At 41.0% G+C, this 20,583-nt stretch overlaps 1 protein-coding gene across 1 annotated transcript in view; it reads right to left on the bottom strand.

Moving 5' to 3' along the window:
• Window positions 1–20,583, bottom strand: part of LOC122543744 (deleted in malignant brain tumors 1 protein-like) — a 162,136-nt gene that overhangs the window by 77,639 nt on the left and 63,914 nt on the right. Inside the window, exons 19-28 of the mRNA XM_043682507.1 lie at window positions 19,650–19,967; window positions 19,144–19,461; window positions 15,921–16,238; window positions 15,783–15,839; window positions 15,382–15,699; window positions 15,222–15,263; window positions 14,920–15,039; window positions 13,289–13,396; window positions 10,226–10,333; window positions 6,557–6,580 (exon numbers count right to left, since the gene is read on the bottom strand). Of these exons, the coding sequence (XP_043538442.1) occupies window positions 6,557–6,580; window positions 10,226–10,333; window positions 13,289–13,396; window positions 14,920–15,039; window positions 15,222–15,263; window positions 15,382–15,699; window positions 15,783–15,839; window positions 15,921–16,238; window positions 19,144–19,461; window positions 19,650–19,967 (1,731 nt within the window). The remainder of the gene's footprint in view (window positions 1–6,556; window positions 6,581–10,225; window positions 10,334–13,288; window positions 13,397–14,919; window positions 15,040–15,221; window positions 15,264–15,381; window positions 15,700–15,782; window positions 15,840–15,920; window positions 16,239–19,143; window positions 19,462–19,649; window positions 19,968–20,583) is intronic.

The following is a 20,583-nucleotide window of genomic DNA, read 5'->3' as shown; positions in this document are numbered from 1 at the left end:
TGCCTGTACCTGTGCATTTGCTTTTGCCACTGTTTACATATTATTTACTTATCTACACTACTTAACTCTGTGATCTGCCTGTATTGCTCGCAAGATAAAGGTTTTCATTGTGCCTCGGTACACATGACAATAAATTCAATTCAATTCAATTCAATAAAGACACTGTATGAAAGTATTGTACAACTTCAGAGATTCACAGGCTTTGATTCTTTCTCCAAAAAAAATGCTTCTTGTGTAGTATCGTGGGGAAGCCACCAGAGGGTGACACTGAATCGCTTTGAACAATGATGGAGACTCTGGGTCTTTGATACATCTTTTTTTAATTCGTTGATTCGTTCAGTCATTCAAACTTCCCTCCTCTACAAAGTGTGTCACATTGTAGTCAGAGTTAGATGCTCAGACACAAAAACACAGGGACACATATAAGGAAATAGACATGAGCAAGACAATCAGCAATGTATCACTCTAAATACAAAGAGGGACAGGCAGAGAAAAAGCTGGGTGGATGTTTCACCCATTTCAGTAGAATCACTCAAAAACAACAGAGACCCTCATTGCACAGGCACAGATGTGTAGACATTTTCTCTATATCACTATTCTTATTTTATTTTTTGTTTTCTCTCTGGCTCTCTATGACTAGCAATTTTGCCCGCGAAATATTGGCCTCAAATTTTATCTCTCAAGTGTTTTCATGTCAGTTCGCACACTTCCACAATTTCCTTGCCCCCGTATTTGGGCCTCTTCAAAATTTTGCACCACCTTCCCATCAGATTTGAACTCCAAAATTGTGTATCTTCCCTATTTTGACAAACACCATAAATATGTGTTTTGCTAAACATTCAGTCCCCACGCATACATCCCAGGCAGCAATTTGCAAGACCCTGCAGATATTGCACCACACTCTGCACCAGACCCCAGAGCTGCACCTTGATCTGTTGGCAGTGATTAATTTTCCCAACAGTCAGAGTCTCAGCATTCTTCCTTGTTTTGGATATTCAGAGAGCACCTAAAAAGGAAAGGCGAACCTGGTGAAATTAACAAACAAGACAAATTGCATGACAAACATTCTAAGCAGCAAGCGATCTATAGAGCTTAGCAATCCTGCAAACAAAGCATCAAAGAGCTGAAAATACTTGAATACAAACAACAAACACAGAAGCAGTGCTTATTCACTGCACTAACAGATAGCAGTGTAGGTTTCTCTCTCTCTCTGTTTCTCTCTCTCACACACACACACTCTTTCTCTCTCTCTCTCTCCCTCTCTCTTTCTCTGTCACTGACCATGTCTCTCCTCCTCCTTTTTAACGTGCAATTCCTTTGATCATTTTCTCCCAAAATATCAAACCAATGCAACCGCTTTTGAAACTTCAATTACGACATCTAGAATTCAAGGAGATCAGCTTCAATGACTAAACTACCACAAAAAGCAGCGGTTCGTTGAGCCACAATATTACCCACCCCCCACCACGACCCCCACCCCCAATCTTGGAGGCTGAGGGGTGACCTTATAGAAGTTTATAAAATCATCAGGGGCATATATTGGGAAAGAAGACAAGATCTTTTCCCTGGAGTGGGAGAGTCTGGAACTACAGGGCATAGGTTTAGGGGTGAGATGGGAAAGATTTAAGAAGTATCTAAGGTGCAACTTTATCATGCAAAGGGTGGGGAAGTGTGGAATGACCTCCAAGAGGAAGTGGTGGTGGCTGCTACAATTACAACATTTAAAAACATCTGGATAGATATATGAATAGCACTAGTTTAGAGGGATATGAACCATATGCGAGCATTTGTGACTGGATTAATATAGGATACCTGGTCGACATGGATGTTTCAGGCCAAAGGGTCTGTTTCCGTGCTGTACATCTCTACAACTCTATTAATATCTAAAAACAAAGAACAGTCGAACAAAGGATCAGGCCCATCCGCCCTCCAGGACTGTAATGACAAATGGCGAGCATTTGCCATTCTAACATTTGGAGAAGATTCCATTACACGGTTACTCTCTCCATAGACACAATGAAACATGCAGAGGTTTTTTTCCGGCATTCTCGCATTTGATTGGGAACTCCTTGACCCCTGCGAAAATCAGATTGACCATCAAAACTTTATTTTTATCTGGCCATATGCCTTTATTCACTACCTCTTCATTTATCTGTCTAGATGTCTCGTAAACCCATGTCTCCTCGTCATTGGTATTTATATCCTGGGAAATAGTCTTCAGCTATCCATGTATCCACGCCTCCCATCAATTTGCAAACTTATATCAGGCCGCACCACAGCCTCCGACATTCAGCTGGCAACAAACCAAGTTTGCCCAATCTCTCCTCGTCGCCAATACCTTCCAAACCAGGCACCATCCTGGCAAACCGTGTCTTTAGCCTCTCCAAATCCTCCACGTCCATCCGGCTGTGTGGTGAGCCGAATTGTACACGGTATTCCAAGTGTGGGTGAATTAAATTTCGATAGCAAGCAACCTGACTTCAAAAGGTTATGCCCTGATCCTCGAATGCTGATGGCAAGCATGCCATAAACCACAGTTGCCAATTTCTGGGAACTGTGGTACTCTACACCGAGATCCTTCTGTATATTAATGTATCCAAGGGTTCTTCCTTTAATGCATGCTCCTTCCTGCGTTACATTTCCCGAAGTACTCACAAAACACAATTACACTCACACTCACAGTCACAGACACTGTTGCACAATCACAGATAATTGCACCAACTCTTACTCACAGACACTCACACATATTCACTGCGGCACCGACGTCTGCAAAGAGACACAGAATCTCAATACAAACATGAATTTACTGCATTTTTATTGTTGAAATTCAATTTACTGTGTACATCTTCCCTTACAGAGATATTCCTCACTCATGGAGAATATGGAATTGGAGGGAACATTTCATTCAGCAAATAGCGGAAGAAAAGTTAGGACAATCGGGTGACTCAACAGATTTTAAACCCTTCTTGGTGGGGTATGAATAAAATTAAATAATTGCACATGGAATCTGTCACAGACTTCATTGATAAACGACGGGGATGTTGCCCCAATAGAGAGTCAAATAATCCATGCAAAGAAATAAATTACACGATTAATACAACGACTGCAATAATCTCTATGCATTGCATTTCCCCTTTTAATTCATAATAACCCACACGATGAAAATTTTAAAAAGGACAGAATACAAATATAGTTATTTTAATACAATGTAACCGCTGACAAATTACAATCACGTGAAGCTTAGATTGAGAGAAAAAAGGTATTCAGCAAGTTGTAAATGATAGTGGGTGAGTGCCTGCAATGTCATTTGTTTCAAGACGTCCCTTTTTGACATAGAATCTAACATTGAAATAATAAAGAAAATACCTTGAGTCCACTCGAGATTACGTCATCTGTGGCTATATTTACAGCACATGAACCTGGGAAATCCCACCTTAAGCTCTCACTACAGGGATTGGGAAAGAGACTAGGTATGCCTCTGAAAATTCAAACTGATGAGGTGCCATATTTCAAAAGAAACAATGACGTGTGTCTCTACCTGAGCACTCAGCTGTTTGTAAAGCAGCTTGGAATCTATTCTACAGAGTAACAGCAATGTATTTCAAAGAGTAGAACAGGAGTGGGCTGCAAGTGATCCGCTGGCAAATATTTATTGTACAATTAGCACCCTTAATGAATATATCATACTGTAATTATCTCATTTTGATTTGTGGCTGTGCCTTACCCTAAAGTGCAGCAGAGAAGACATTTCCAAAAGTACATCATTGGCTGTGCATGTTTTTGCACGTCGGGTATTGGTAGAAAATGCATCATACAGAAAAGTTAATTATTTCTTTCACTCCGGTAAAACAATTTAGCTGCTGCAGGTGGGATCACAAATCTAGTCTTTTTTTTCTGAAAGCTGTTCCTTGCCACAAGGAAACTCTGTCCTTGATTTATTTTCAGAGGGGCAATAAACCAGGCCGGACTCTGATCAGTCTGGCTTGGTACAGAGATGAAAAGGATTTTGTAGGCTTCTTGTTATTTTGTGTAAAAAGATGACACTTCAGGCCAAAGTGGTCATGATTTAGAAGTGACCTATATAAACAGAGGGGAGTGGTCAGTTCTCGAGCTAGCTCATCTGAGCAGTTTTAGCTCAGTCTTGAACTGGGAGGTTCAACAGTGAGCTGTGTGGAAAGTCTCTATCTTTCTGCCTTCAACGTCAACCTATAAATAGTGTTCCATTTATACGGGTTTTTAAAGGGAGGTTTCTTATTGGGACTGTGGTGTCTATTCGGAACAGCACAGTTAAGTCTAGTTTAATAGGTTTTGAGTTCTGTAGGGGGTCGTTATTCTGTTCTTTGTGTTTCATTCCATAATTTTGTGAATACATGTGTTGTCTGTTTTAAGATCTAGTAGTCAACCTAGCGATTTTACTCCGGATGATTTTCACTGTACACTGACCGCAACAAATTACAAAGTTATGGCCTGGTGCTGCTTGCTTAAGAATATTCGAGTGGTCTGGCCTAGTCCACAACAGTAGGTATACAATGCAGTGTACAATGGAATTCAGGAGTTTGGCTCAGCAGTAGGGAAGGAATACCGACATATTTCCAAGTCTGGATAATGATGGGTACTTGCAGTATTCTTACACATCTGCTGTTCTTGGATCAGACAAAAAAAAAACTGCCCTGGGTCTTCAAAGACATTGTTTCAAGAACGAAACGATTGTGCAACCTGATAGATTCACAGGCTTTGATACAGGCTTGTGTAGTGGCATGGGGAGGCCATCAGAGGTTGACATTCTATTATATTGAACAAAAGAAGGAGATGCTGAGCCTTTAGTGCATCATTTGTTAATTAATTCATTCATTCAAGCATCCCTCCAGTATAAAGTGTGTCCTGTTGCAGCAAGCAATAAAAAAAACAGACACAAAAACACAGGGACACATATATGGCAACACACATCAACATGATTAGCAACATTTTATCACTCTAAGCACAAGTGGGACAGATAGAGTGAAAGACGAGAGGGCGTTCACCCCATTTCAGTGGATTCACCCCAAAAGCAAAACAGGCCTCATTGCACAGAGATAGAGACATAGGCATACCATCTGTTTCTCTTTTTCTTTCATTCACCAAGTCTCTTTTATGTATTTTAGTTCCCTCTGGCTCACTTTCAACCGTAATTTCTGCCCACAAAATATTTTGCTCAAAGGTTTGCCCCTCAAATATTGTCACCTCAATGCACATACATCTGCCATTTCCTCGCCTGTGCATTTGTGCCCCTCCAAAACATTGAACCACCACCTTCTTCTCAAATTAGCAACTCCAAACTTTGTACCTTCCTAATTTTCCCATTCACCACAAACTTGTGTCCTCCCAAATACTTGGTCCCCATCCACACCCCCAACACCAAATTTGCAAGACAATCCCAATTTAGCATCACAACCTGCGCCCTGCGGTGGTGGTTAAATTTCCTGGCTGCCACTGTCTCAGCATTTTCGCTTGTTTTGGATTGTCAGAGCGCCGGACGGCACACCGAAGCATGTCAGGAAAACCTGGTGAAGTTAGCAAAGAAGGATACTTTCAAAATGTTCCCACTCCCCAATGTTGGCATCCACTCCCTCAGATTTCTCTACTTCCAAATACTTCGCGCCGCCTCAGTCCCAGTTTGCAACCCCTTTCATATTTGACACCAAAGCCTGTGTAGGATCACACAGATGCATCCTGCTCCTTCGTCAGTTATGAATCTTCCACAGGAACAGATCCATTGGCCAGCGAAGATTGCAATGACACATTGCCACTTGTTAAACTACAAACCTTTTCTTTCGAGATGACCATTTCCCTTTACTCCCTGCTTATTCATACACAGCGTATCTGTAGGGATGTCTCTTAAACCCATGACCTCTCATCACTGAAATTGCTGACCTGGGTAAAAAGGACTTCAACTATCCATTCCATCCGTCCCTCCCATCAATGTGTAAACATCTGTCAGGTCGCCCCTCAACCTCTGAGCTTCAGGTGACAACAAAACAAGTTTGTTCAATCTCTCCTCGTAGCCAACACCCTCCAAATCAGGCCCTCCGAATAAGTAATATCTTTCATGCGTTCAGCAGTGTGGCGAAAAGAACTGGACACAGTAATCCAAATATGGCCGAATTAAAGTTCTATTACAAGCAATCTGACAAAATATTGCTCTAGAACCGATTACAATGACAAGATATTGCTCTAGGACCGACTTACAATATCTACCTGCGTTGCCACTTTCAGGGAATTGTGATTCTCTACATCAAGATCCCTCTTAGTGTTAATATTTCTAAAGTCTCCACTATCTTCTGAATACTTCCTTCCTGCAATAAACATTTCAAATAGTCACATTAACACCATTTCACTCGCATTTGCAGTCACGGATAAAGTTACGTTATCACAGATAATTACACCCACTCCCACCCATTCATTGACACTTGCACACACTCGGAGAAACATTGAAAACTAAACTCACACTCTCATCCACTGACAATCATGCACATTCATGCAAGCACAAGGAACGTTCACACTCACTACTGACACTCACACATGCTCACGGTGACACTGACGTCTGCAAAGAGACACAGAATCTCAACACAAGAATCAATTCACTGCATTTTTATTGATAAACAGCAACTCACATTGTACATGATCACTAACAAAACGATTCCCAGTTCATGGAAAATATGGAGACGAAAGAAGCATTTCGTTCAAGGAAAGATAGGACAATTATTTGATTTGACATAACCCTCCGTCATGGGCTATGATAAAGCGAAGCAATTACACATAGAATTCCTCAATATGCTTCTTTGATAAACGACAGGAACGTCGCCCAAATATATATAGTCAAATAATCCATATAGAAATGAATTAGATGATTAGTACAGGCATTACAATAATCGATGCACTCTTTTCACTTCCAATTTTAAGTCATGATAAATCACAAAGTAGAGGAGACAAAAATAAAGAAGAGAATGCAATTATAGTTAGTTCAATACAAAATAAATGCTGATAAAGTACAATCAAGTGAAGCTTATCTTGAGAAAAAAAAGATATTCGAAACGTTGGAAATGTTACTGGATGGCTTCTCGCAATTTTATCTGCCTTAGGACAGTTCGTGCCGAAACAGATTCTAACATTTACCTGACAAGATAAAGAAAGCAGTTTCAGTCTACTTGAGGTAATATCACCTGTGACCCTATGTACAGCATATTAATCTGCCAATCCCCTGCTAAAACTCTCACTTCAGGGATTGGAGAAAAGATTAGATCTGCATTTGAAATGTCAGACCGATAACGGGTCGTATTTCAAAGAGGGCATTGATGTGTGATTCGATCTGCGTGCTCAGCGGGTTGTAAATGACTGCATGAAATCTATTCTGAAGATTATAAACTACGTATTTCAAAAATTAAATAGTAAAGGTGGCTCTTATCCGTTTGATGTGTCTGCTGCAAAATTTTGGCATCGCAATTTCAATGCACCTCAACACTGAAGGCACATTGTATACATGAGTTATCAGAAGACAACGCATGATTTTTCCGACAGGCCATCAGAGGAAACGCTACAGGGCCTGCCATAGCATGTGATGCCCTGGGCTGAGATGATTCAAGTAACAATTGATATCGTTGAAAGCTGTCCAGGAAGCTGTGCAATTGAGATGGTTTTGAAGGTGATGATGAGTTCATGTCAAAGGTTACATCATAGAATCATCGAATCATTTGGTGGGCAAGAGGGTCTTTGGCCAACGGGGTCTGCACTTTCAAATAGATGCTGCTCTCTATATTAGTGTCACGGTCCTGCACTAGACAATAGCCTTTCATGTTATAACACTTCTAGTACTCAGGACAGTATGTTTTAAACGTTTTGAGGAATCACATTTTCTTTACTTTACAGACAGTGTTTGCGGGTCACACACTGCCCTCTGAGTAGTTATTTGTTTCCTCACGTCCCTTCCAAACCTCCTGCCATTCTCTTTTAAATTATGTCATCCTTATTATTGACCCTATAGTCAGGTTGATAATTATGAGCAACGGTTGTTCATAATTTTCAGAATCACGAACGATTTAATTTCTTAAAAATCACATCACACCAGGTTATAGTCCAACAGGTTTAATTGGAAGCACACTAGCTTTCGGAGCGTACCAGCTGATGAAGGAGCGACGCTCCGAAAGCTAGTGTGCTTCCAATTAAACCTGTTGGACTATAACCTGGTGTTGTTTGATTTTTAACTTGGCACACCCCAGTCCAACACCAGCATCTCCAAATCATGATTTAATTTGTGGCATTGATAGGATATATTTAAATATTGTGGCAGTTGAACAATATATGGAGAAATCGAATATGTATTGTTGTAGTTCACACTTGACAAAGATTGTAATGAAGTAACGTTAAAACGGGAAATGAATTTGACGAGATGCAGCATCTTGGGTGGGAGTGTGGTAAAACCGATACTTTGGAGGACAGATCTGTCGACAGGTAAATAAACAAGAAATGACCTCAGTGAGAGCTGCAGGTTGAACTCGAGAAGAATCCAAGTTGGTCACTGGAATAGCTAGGAGGATTGAAGTAAGTATGTTTCAATGACCGATTGGAAATGTTGAAAATCGCTGAGCTGCTGATGAGATTGCCTGGATTTTAGTAGAACGACACTCATGAATAACAGACAGTTATAATGTTCAGGTAAGAAGCACTCAAGGGGGGGGGGGAAGCACAGTGGTAAGCACTGCTGCCTCACAGCACACGGCATCGGGGTTCAATTCCCAAGTAGGGTGACTGACTATGTGGCACATTATCCCCATGTCTGCGTAGGTTTCTTCCCACAATCCAAAGATGTGCAGGTTATATCAATTGGTCATGCTAAATTTCTCATAGTGTTAGGTGCATTAGTCATGGATAAATATAGGGTAGGGGGATGGGTTACTCTTCGGAGGGTAGACGTAGGCTTGTTGGACCGAATGGCCTGCTTCCCATACTGAAGAGAATCTAATCTAATCATTCTTTCTTGGAAATGGAATGAGTGCAGTTCCACAGAGTCATCCTACTTGACGAAGCTGCTCCTTCAACAAGGTTATGCGGTCCTCAGATTTTTTTTTCAGAGAGGTCGTCAAAGACATAGGCTCTGAAAAGTCGAAGTTGACGCGTTTTATGGTCAGTTTGATTATAGCTGACAGATATTGCCTCAGGAAACAGCCTTTCATGTTTTTGAAAACAAAACACTTGTAAATGAATGCGGAGTGGCAGATTCTCCCAGCTCAGTTTATCTCTGGTTAGGTTTGATTTCAGCATGGTAGCTGCTCGATACAAAGAAGCAGACCCAGGCTGGTACACTGTTTCTAACTTTCCTTCCATCAGACCCTGTCTTTGATTTTTCCTTTTGCGTCAAGGGGTGTTTAAAGGGATCGTTGCAAATATTGGAAGCCCATCAGTAAGTTCGGATAATCTGCTGGGTTTTTGAATAGGTTAAGTTATTCTTTGCTCTGTTCTCTTTTGTTTGTGTTTCATTTAGTAGCTTGGTTGGGCGGTGGCAATGGCCAAGTGGTGTTATCTCTGGACTGTTAATCCAGAGGCCCAAGCAATTTTGGGATCCGGGTTCAAATCCCCCACGGTCCTTGGTGAAATTTGAATCCAACAAAACTACAATTAGCAATCTCATGAAGACCATGGATCCTTTGTCCATTGTCCTAAAAGTCCATCTGGTTCACTACTGTCCTTCACACAAGGAAACTGCGATACTTACCTGGTCTGGCATACATGTGACTCCAGACCCATAGCAATGAGGTTAACTCTTAAATGCTCTCTGGGCAATTAGGGATGGGCAATAAATGCAGACCTAGCCAGCGACATCTTTTAAATCCAGACACTCACTGATTCATTGCAAACAGCACTTTTATTGACTTTCAATCTAATCAGTGGGTTGAGGATAGTGTTTGCCATTCAATGAGCTAACAAAACGCAGTATCTGCCCAATATCAAAGTATTTCATAAGTTAAAATAAGTTAATTCTCCATGGTTTTGTAATTCAGATCCTCTCCAGGAACACAACACTTTCTCAGAGACAGTTTGTTGAGATAAGGTTTTGATAGCTTTCAATCTTGTTTGTAGATTTACAGTAAATTCAATATCGATCAAGATGGAAATGAATGAAGACAGTATGGACACACAGAGCGGTGGTAAATATGTGAGTAACTGTAATTCAACTCACCGAGTGATCAAAGACCATTCTCAGCATTTGTTAGTGCGAAGGATTCATCGGGATCGCTGTCCAATTGTGACTGACCATCCTGAGATTCAGTGTCAATGTCTTTGCAACTACCAAGAATTCGATCTTGAGGGAAACGAATGATTATCACTCATTGCAACACATAACACCAAGAGCACGAAAATGACATTCGTGCTGGAATATAACATTAGTGCTGGAATGTGGAATTCGAGGAGATGGATGGTTTAAAGGAGCTCAGCGCTCGAGGCAAGTGCAGAGATCAACAGCAAATTTGGTCTGCTTTCTCTCTAAATTAGAAAGCTAAGCAGAATATTGAAGGCATTAAAACTATCAAAAAACTAATAGATAAGGATGAACTATCTGCAATTGCTGGAGATTCTAGATCTCACGGTCATAATCTATGCTTTTAAGAGAGGTAGTTCTTGAGGCATCACGAAGAAGAAAGGCTAGGGGGGAATTGGAATTGTCTTCCTCTCAAAGCAGCTGATTCAGATCCAATGTCAATCCTAAATATGAGACACATTATATTCTTTGTCCAACAAAATCAATAAGGGCTATGTGCCAAAGGCAGGTATCTGTATGTGGACCACACATCAGCCAACCATGATCTCACTTAACGTCAGAACAAGTTTTTGTGGTTGAATGGCTTGCTCTTGTCCCTCATTTTCCTATTTGTTTCCATCGAGCTGAGGAAACTGAGGGGTTGATGAGAAATTACAAAGGACATATGTAGACAGTAATGTTTTTTTTCTCTTCAGAAGGTGAGATCAAAGATCAGGTGCATCGATTTCAAGGAAGGGAAGGAAGAATTAGAGGGTTGAGGAAAATTGCTTTCGCCTGGAACTTGGTGAGAATCTGGGATTCATTTACCATCAGGGTGTTAGAGGCAAAAGATGCTGGTAATATTTCACAAGTACTCAGTGGTATTGTTGCGATGTCAGGCCATATAGGGCAATGAACCACGTGATCGTATATGGGATTAGAATAGTTAGGCACGACTCAATGGGCCATGTCTCGATGACTCCAAACCAACAACATTCTTTTTAATTAACATTGCTCATGTAACAGTTATGGGAGCAGAGTCATTCTCAGCCTTGTGAACATTGACATCTTTATGTTTGGACGCAGAGAGAGAGAGAGAGAGAGAAGGACAAAATTGAACTGATAGAAACTGAACGCATGCACACCCGAAATACTATTGGCGTTCACCTCAAGATTTACTGATGCCGGATTATTGTCATTCAAGCTATGGTTGGTGTAGAATTCGAAGCGATTGAGCGAATCAAAGGAAGCAAAATTTACAAAAACGAAAAAGGAGAGTTATTGTCGGGTTTCATGTCAAAGTGAAGGCACGACCCATTAGAAATGTAATCAGACAAATTTTCTTCAGCCACATGGTGGTGGTTCTGTAGAACTCATTAACTCAAAGAGCTCTGGTTGCCATGTTTTTGACTGTAGGAACGAAGCAATAAATGGGTTCTGCGTGAGTAAAGGGGAATCTGGGAGAATTCAGGAGAAAGGGGTTGAGAAACCTGTTAGCTATGTTCGATAAAAAGCGAACTGGAGTGGCCGAATGTCCTGATTTGGCTCCAAAATCGCTTAGTCTATTAGTTTATGGATTCGTCACTTATAGTCTTAACTGGACCAACGAAGTCGAAAGCATAATCCCTTCATCTTCTCTGTAATAATCGCTGGAATATTTTCAGTGCAACCACTTATAGAAAAGCATTCAATGCACATATTGCAGTAGTTCAACGGAACTTTACTCAACTTCAATATAACTGCAATGACATGCTAGAAACAAACATTTATCCTAACATCAGACAAACATTTTTGGAAACATTGTGTTCAATTACTTAATTCTCAATATCCACAATTAGGTCAAAGTATGTGAGAAGGTGAATAGATTGCTTTCAGTCTCCAAACAACCAAAACAAAGTCCAAAAAAAAATTAGGTGAGTTGGCCATGCTAAATTGCCCGTAGTGTCCGGTGAAGTGGTAAATGTGGGGAAATGGGTCTGGGTGGGTTGCGCTTCGGCGGGTTGGTGTGGACCTGTTGGGCCGAAGGGCCTGTTTCCATATTGTAAGTAATCTAATCTAATTTTTTTAAAAAACATCTTTGCGTGTGATTCGCTTTTAAGTGTTCTTAATTCGGTGACACAATGTGCATTTGTTGAATCTATTAAATGTCATTTCCGCATTTTTGCTTATTGTTACATGCCATTCTTTGAGAATGCTTCGATTCATAACTTTTCAGCATTATTCTCGGTTGGAAGCATAGTCAATCATTTCAAATATGATCATGTAATATTCCTTCTTTCTTGTATCACCATGATCCTAAGAGGAAGATCGAAGTCTCCAGTGGTAACCTAAATTCTAAGGACTATCTGATTTTACTCGGTCCTCATCAGCACTACCTTTCTCACAGTATCAGTGAAGTAACCATGTAAAAGTTAAAATTCCCTTTTGATTATTCTTTTACACCGGTTCAAGTGGGCAATTGATGATTATTTGAATACAAGTTGTATTCAGAGACACTGGCAAAGGCAGGCGAATCAGCATCAAGTATTCGAATTTGTGCTGACAAATTGAGCCAACCGACTTCTGGTTGCACTGATGCTACTTTGGTGACTGTCCATATTAATTCGTTAAGTATCCTTCCAAGATGAGTTATGTGTAACTGACAGTAATGACTATGATTATATTGTTGTTCAGTGAATCGGCGAATAGACTGATTAGTCACAGGTTCAGATACCTGATAGATTCAGTTTGGAATCAGGGTCTAATTGGAAATGGTCATTCTGTTCGTATTTAATTATAAATATCTGGAATGTTCTTCTTGCCGCAATTAAGGACAATGACAAATATAAAACAACAAATATGTCTGTCAATAAACACAGACAAAGACACATTCCCTATGATAGCTGCTTTCACACGACGATAATGTTTTTAAAACTAGTCATGTTCAATTTGTTCACGTATCATTGAAGACTGGAAATTAAAGGGAAGCTGAACCTATCCAGTTATGAGTCACTGCGGGATTGGAAATGCATACAGTACCGGCTTCATGTATCTCAGAGGGCTTCTTGCCACGGGAAATGTCCTCAATTTCTTCATAAATTCCTTGGTACAAATCAAGATTGGAGCCTTTGCCACGCGTGTAACGGTCTGTTGAAGGAGGGATAGGCAGGTCAGCATTAGGAGCTGGACTCACGCAACAATCGGGACTTTATTTCTGGAGCAATGTTAGAACAAAACACTTGTAGTTAGTGAATTCCCGGACAAAGTCTTCGCACAGGATTGTCAGATTATTGAGGGTAGCACCAATTTGGACAAGCAAGTGAATAGGCCATGATTAATAGTCATTTCTCATCGGTATACAAAAACTTTTTATCTTGATCAGTGAGTGCGAAATGTTGCTTTTTGGGATGTATATGGTCCGTTGTGTTCGAATCACGAATGACCCCTTCTAGATGCAAATACTTATTCAAAAAATTATCAGCTCACAGTGTGAGGTATAATGGTGACAGTTGTAACTGAAACTGCTTAACACAATGATAAGGAAAAATGTTCTTTTTTTTATTTCTCGACAAAAGAAAAAAGCCTTGATGACTGTGAGGCAGTTGCACATCAATGTTCAAGATGACAGAGCTGAAAAAAAACATCGAATGCTACGATGTTTTTCGAATTTGAATATTGTAACGAGACAATTGTCTAGTTGTTAATATTAGTTGAATACAAAAACGTGAGACACATGAAATTTGGAGAAGCTTATTGCCATTTATAGCCAGAAAAGAAGTTTACACCTTTGATGGCTGGATGTAACTTGAATTTAAGATAATGCAAAACATGCAGAAACTAAAGTGTTATATAATTTGTAGAAGCAAATTCCTGCAGATGCTGCAATCTGCAATGAGAACAGCAAATGCTGTAGATCACGCTGGTCTGATATCATCCTTGGAGAGACAGCAAGCTAGATGACTCTTCAGCAGAGCTGCATGGACATTTTCTGACCCGTTGTGAACTCCAGCATTTGTCCTTTACAATATATTACAAAATTTGTGTTAATCTCCATCGCCACCCTGTGGAAGACAAATTCTTGAAATCCGTATCAAATGTGAACAGGTGTCTCAAGGGCACCCAGTCAAATGATGACTGAGAAGTGCATTTAATCCTTTCGCTGATCTTGAATTCTGGCATCAGCACCATGAAAGTGAGGAACTGTAAAGAAAGACTAACTGAGGAATAACTAATTAGCGGCAGAGGGCCAATGCTTCAATAATATTAAAGGCACACTGTTATAGTTAATAACTTTTTCTGGAGTGCCATGTGTAGATTAATAAAAGATAAGAGATATTCAGTCTTCACATTTCTTGCTCGTTGATAATGATTTGGGACGAAAATTGTATTGTAGGTTAATTCTGTTGCTCTCCACAGGTATTGAGAGACCAATGTATGTTTAATGCATTTCTGATTTTCTTTTAAGTCCGATTTGCAGTAGTTTAGTGTTCTTTCTTTGCATCAATTTAAATGAGGCGTTTCAAGAGGAAAGAAAAAGCCAGAAACGGCCTCACAGTCATCACGATCAAAGCGAAGTGATGGGAAAGTGCAACATCAATCTACAACTCCGACACAGCATGGAAAAAGAGCAGAGGTGTAGTGTTAGCTCAGTCGGGAAATGTGAGGCTCACCTTTCATTTGAAATTTTCTCTGCATTACAACGAGCATTACAACGATTAAATCACAGATTAACAGGAATCCCAAGGTTAAGCAGATGACGACTGGTATGGAAATAGATGTACTTGCCTGTCCTTCAAGAAAAGATCACAGAAAGATTTAGCTGAGTTACCATCTGCTTTGTATAACTGTATTGAGTCCGCACATCAGAAAATACTGACCTAACAGTTAAAATCGCGAAAATGCCATGAGTATCAATGCCATTAGGCAGGAACTTTAAAACACAAATATTAATGACATTATCAATCATAAATACCAGCAGGTGGAGGCGAAGGCGATGTCAGCAACAAATCGGGTCCTGTGGAAGACATATACAAATATTCGTGAATTTGATATTTTATTCAGGAGGACAAATGCCAGCGCGAGATTGCAAAATTAATGATGAGTGATTGGAGAAAAGTTAGCATCATGCTTACCAGAACAGATCACACTGGCAATTTCCTTGTGATTGCACTCGCTTTGCATTTGTTCCAGGGAGAGACAGTCGTATAGGGAGGATTCGCTTCCCTTACACTTCACATCATTCTGCCAGGTAACGCCTTTAACCTGAGAAACAGTGGGCCCTCCTCTGGCCGTAACAGCAAAGCCACATCCCAGCTGTCTGCAGACAACATTGGCATCAGTTGTATCCCAGGAATCACCACACAACGTTCCCCAGCCTTTTCCGCACAGGATTTCCACTCTCCCAGAACAGTTGCTGCTTCCTCCAACCAGGCTCACGCTGTGTTGCGAATCTGTGATAAAGAACTGGTTATTACTGAAAGCATGACAAAGCAGAAACGCCATTCCGAGAGTTGACACATTCATGAGGACCTACCTGATTGCTGATGGCAGGAATTTGAACTGAGGGACTGCTCCTTTGTTACATTGTTCTCTGTAAAGAGGAGAAACATGTGGACTATACTGCAACTCGGTGTTTGAAATGACATCTGAAGTTTGGGATTTGTTGCGTTACCTGAACAAACGACACCAGCATCTTCCCTGTGTTCGCAGTTGTGTTGACCCCACGGATTTCTCTTACATTGCCACAGGGTCGGCTCGTGTGACAGGCACTCCACGTCATCGAGCCAAATAGGTCCCGTTCCTGCTCCGAATAACTGAGTGTAATAATCAATGGACTGGAGAGCACCGCACTGCAATTGTTTACAAATCACTTCCCCATCGTGGAAGTCCAGACTTTCCGAGCACACCGTCCCCCAGGCCTCATTGTAGAACACTTCCACTCTCCCCTCACACCGATGCTTTCCATTCACCAGCCGCATCTCCTTGTGTTCTGTTTTATAATAACAGATAGCCATATTGACAGATAGTTTATGTCATCCGTACGTGACAATGACTCTAATATACAACTCAAGTGTCATAAATTAACATAGTACACGAGGACAAATAAACTAGAAGCAAGGCAGAAGATGCATTGTTCGTGGAATTTGAAAAGACGTTTAACAATGTGCTAGTAGAATCTTGAAACGATTGATTATGTAAAATTGTGGAGATAAGAAATTGACAGTAAACCGAAAGTCTGTGGCCGAAGTAGGTTGTCAGATTTGCAGAAGAGGGGAAGTGATCTGCTGAAACTCGGGCAGGTCTCGTGGCTATGTAATATTGCAGGAAACAATTTGGATTTGCTAACCCAAGCCAATTCCAAACGTTCTGATTGGCAACAAATTATGGAGTGTGGTTACGGTTCAGGAAGATCAGGAAAAAGACAAATACATCGTAATAAATGGGCAGTATGGGTGTTCAATGTGTGATGAAATTTTAGATTTAGATTACTTACAGTGTGGAAACAGGCACTTCGGCCCAACAAGTCCACACCGACCCGCCGAAGTGCAATCCACTCAGACCCATTCCCCTGCATTTCCCCCATCACCTCACACTACGGGCAATTTAACATGGCTAATTCACCTGACCTGCACATCTTTGGATTGTGGGAAGAAACCAGAGGACCCAGAGGAAACCCACGCAGACACGGGGAAAATGTGCAAACTCCACACAGAGAGTGGCCTGAGGCGGGAATTGAATCCGGGTCTCTGGTGCTGTGAGGCAGCAATGCTAAACACCGTGCCGCCCACTTTAATTCCGTTAAATGTAATGTGGTGAAATCTGACAGAAATTAGGAAGAGAACAGACACTCGTTGCAATAAGGATTCCTTCGGAGTTTTAGCCTCAGAGAGACCGAGAGACACAGAAGGGAATGAAATTTCCAGCCGTTGGGTACAAAACTTGAGATCATAAGTAATAATCTTTTACATCTAAATACTTTCAGACATTCTGGAAAATATTCACTTCACCCAGATTATTGACCATGGCCCATCAATAACACATTTGAACCTTATGATGACATATTAAATGGAGAACTATATGCATGGAAATACTGTATATTACGAATCCAGTCCGAGAGTCACAGAGATGTCCAGCATAGAAACAGACCTTCTGTCCAACTCGTCTATGGTAATCTGTTATTCTCATCTAATCTAGTCCCATTTGCCAAAACTCGGCCATATCCCTCGAAAACTTTCCTATTCATATACCCATCCTGATTTATTTTAAATGCTGCAATTACACCAGCCTCCATTACTTCCTTTGGCAGCGCATTTCATTCATGTATCTGTGTGAAAAAGTTGTCCTTTGGGTTCCTTTTATATCTTTCCCCGTCACCCTAAACTGGACTTCCTAACCCCAGGGAAAATCCCATCCATGCCCCTCATGATTTTAAAAATCCTTTATAAGGTCACTCTTCATCGTCGAACGCTTCAGAGAAAGCAGACGGAAACTATTATTCCCCTCTCGAAAGCTCATTCTTTCAACTTTGACAACATCCTTGTTAATCTTTTCTGAACTCTTCCAACTTTTACACATCCTACCATAGGTAGGAGATAAAAATTAAATGCAATATTCCAAACGTGGCCGAACCAATGTCATGTGCAGTCGCAATATGGCCTCCCAACTCTATAGTCAATGCACTGACCAAATAAAGGAATTCATACCAAACGTCTTCCTCTCTATCCTATCTACGTGTGACTTTTTTTTTCAAGGAACTGTGAACCAACACTCTAAGGTTTCTTTGTTTCGCAACACTCACCAGGATCTTACCACAAACTGTATAAGTCATGTTTGATTTGTTTTTCCAAAATACAGAAGCTCACATTTATCTGAATTAAAATCCAGCTGCCAATCTGCAGCCCATTGGCAAATCTGATCAAGATCCCATTGTAATCTGAAGCAACCTGCTCTGCTGTCCACTACAACTCAATTTTGGTGTCATCTGCAAACTTGCTAACTATACCTCTTATGTACATATCCAAACCATTTTTGTAAATGACACAAGTTAGTGGACCCAACACCGATCCTTATGGCACATCGCTGGTCACAGGCCTCCAATTTGAAAAGCAACATTCCACCACAACCCTCTGTCTTCTACCTTCGAGCCAGTTCTGCATCCAAATGGCTAGTTCTCCTTGTACTTTATGAGATCTAACCTGGCTAATGAACCACCCATGGTAAACCTTGTCGAACACCTTACATAAATCGATAAAGATCACGTCTACCGCTTTGCCCTCAGCAATCCTCTTTGTTACTTCTTCAACAAACTCAATCAATTTCGTGAGACATCAATTACCATGCACAAAGCCATGCTAACTATCCCTAATGAATTCTTGCCTTTCCAAATACATGTAAATCCCGTTCCTCAGGATTCCCTCCAACATCTTGCCGAGTACCAACATCAGGCTCACCGGTCTCTAGTTCTCTGGCTTTTCCTTTCCACCTTTCTTAAATAGTGGCACCACGGTAGCCAACCTCCAGTCTTCCAGCACCTCACCTATGACTGTCAATGATATAGAATATCTCAGCAAGGGGTCCAGCAATCACACCCCTAGCTTCTCACAGAGTTCTATGGTACACCTGATCAGGTCTTGGTGATTTCTCCATTTTTATATGATTCAAAACATTCAGTTTCTCCTCCACTGTAAAATGAACATTTTTCAAAATGTCATCATCCATTTCTCCACATTCTATATCTTTCATGTCCTTCTCCACAGTAAACACTGAACTCGGTGCAGCATAGGCATTCAATTGCCGTCACTGCTGTAAATACTCCCTAATTCACTATACAAACATTCACATGAAGCTTTGTTGATAACATAGTATGTCACGAACAACATTGAGAGTGTTCTCACCTGAGCACATTATTCTTACGTCCTCTTTATGAGAACAGTCGTCTTGCTGACCGAATGGTGCTGAAGGGCATTCCCAGAGAAATGATTCGTTTCCAGAACAGTTCACATCTTTCAACCAAACTGGCCCTGTGCCCGGTCCGCAGGAGGAAGGAAGTGCCCTTTCCAGTGCACCTCCACAATCCAGTTGTTTACAAACCACTTCAGCGTCTCTCACATCCCAGGAGTCATCACAAACTGATCCCCATGTCCCTTTGTAGTAAATTTCCAATCGACCAGCACAACGGGTTCCTCCATCTGACAGCCTTAACTGGATATGTTCTGTTGGACAATAACCCAGATGATTATAATTGCAATACCCACTCCCTGCTTAGTTCAATGCAGCGTAGTATACTGAATCAGGTAAAGCGAGCTGTACGTTTTCTTGTGAGATGGAATAAAATCCTGAAACAGAATATCTGACAGCATTAATATTCAATCAATCATTTATCTGTGAAGCATCTTCTCACCTGAACAGAGGATGCCAACGGCACCGCTGTCAGTGACAGACGAGCTCAAAGGGTTGGAAATGCTGCAATCCCGGAGCTGTGATTCCTGTCCATGACACTGGATACTATGCACGCACGGACGTTCATCACTCACCGCGTAGTATGAAGAGTTATGCGTTTCTAAGGCATAACCGCAACCCAGCTGTCTGCACACAACATGAGCAGCATTCAGATCCCACAGGGAGTCCTGCACTCTGCCCCAACTTCCATTGTAGTAAACCTCAACTTGGCCATCACAGCGGTTTCTCCCATTTACCAGTCTTGGTGACCAACTTTCATCTGAAACATGAGATTAATTTAGAACAGTCATTAAAGTGCATAAGGTACATTCGAGAAATATCAATCAAAGGAAAATTTATGATGTTAAAAAATCATTCCTGATGGCGTCTCCAACAGATTTGCAGAAAGTTGCAGTTATTGTCATCACCATTCCCTTCCAAACAACTGGGAAAGGTCTGGAGAAGCAAATCCCGTTAATCTGAAGTGATGGGGAAGTGAAATGGCCAGTGAAAGTTCCATTATGGTTGGTGGGAAGTGATGCAATGAAATTCAGAAGCAGAGAATTGAAAAGCCCACTGATTATTCCCAATATATCACTGCAGACTGGCTATATTTTGCCGCAGGAAACATTAGTGAGAATTCCACGTAATGATCTCAACTTCTTTGTTTTTGTCATGTCTGTTCCGATGTTGCAAACTTCCCCCAAAATGCTGCAATGTGTCAGAGCATTTGTCACTCGGATTCCCTCACCACCTCAGAAGCAGTCATAGAATGTTCTCGAGGAATCCAATGAGTCTGGAAACATCTTTGGAGAGGGAGAGAGATTTGACGTTTGAAGGATGGTCTAGATACATGCAAAGATGACGATAATTGCTTGTCGTCTCAGATGGTATTT

This window comes from Chiloscyllium plagiosum, chromosome 44 (assembly GCF_004010195.1).
Source record: "Chiloscyllium plagiosum isolate BGI_BamShark_2017 chromosome 44, ASM401019v2, whole genome shotgun sequence".
In the NCBI taxonomy this organism is placed as follows: domain Eukaryota; kingdom Metazoa; phylum Chordata; class Chondrichthyes; order Orectolobiformes; family Hemiscylliidae; genus Chiloscyllium; species Chiloscyllium plagiosum.
This window is presented reverse-complemented; position numbering and strand designations above follow the sequence as displayed.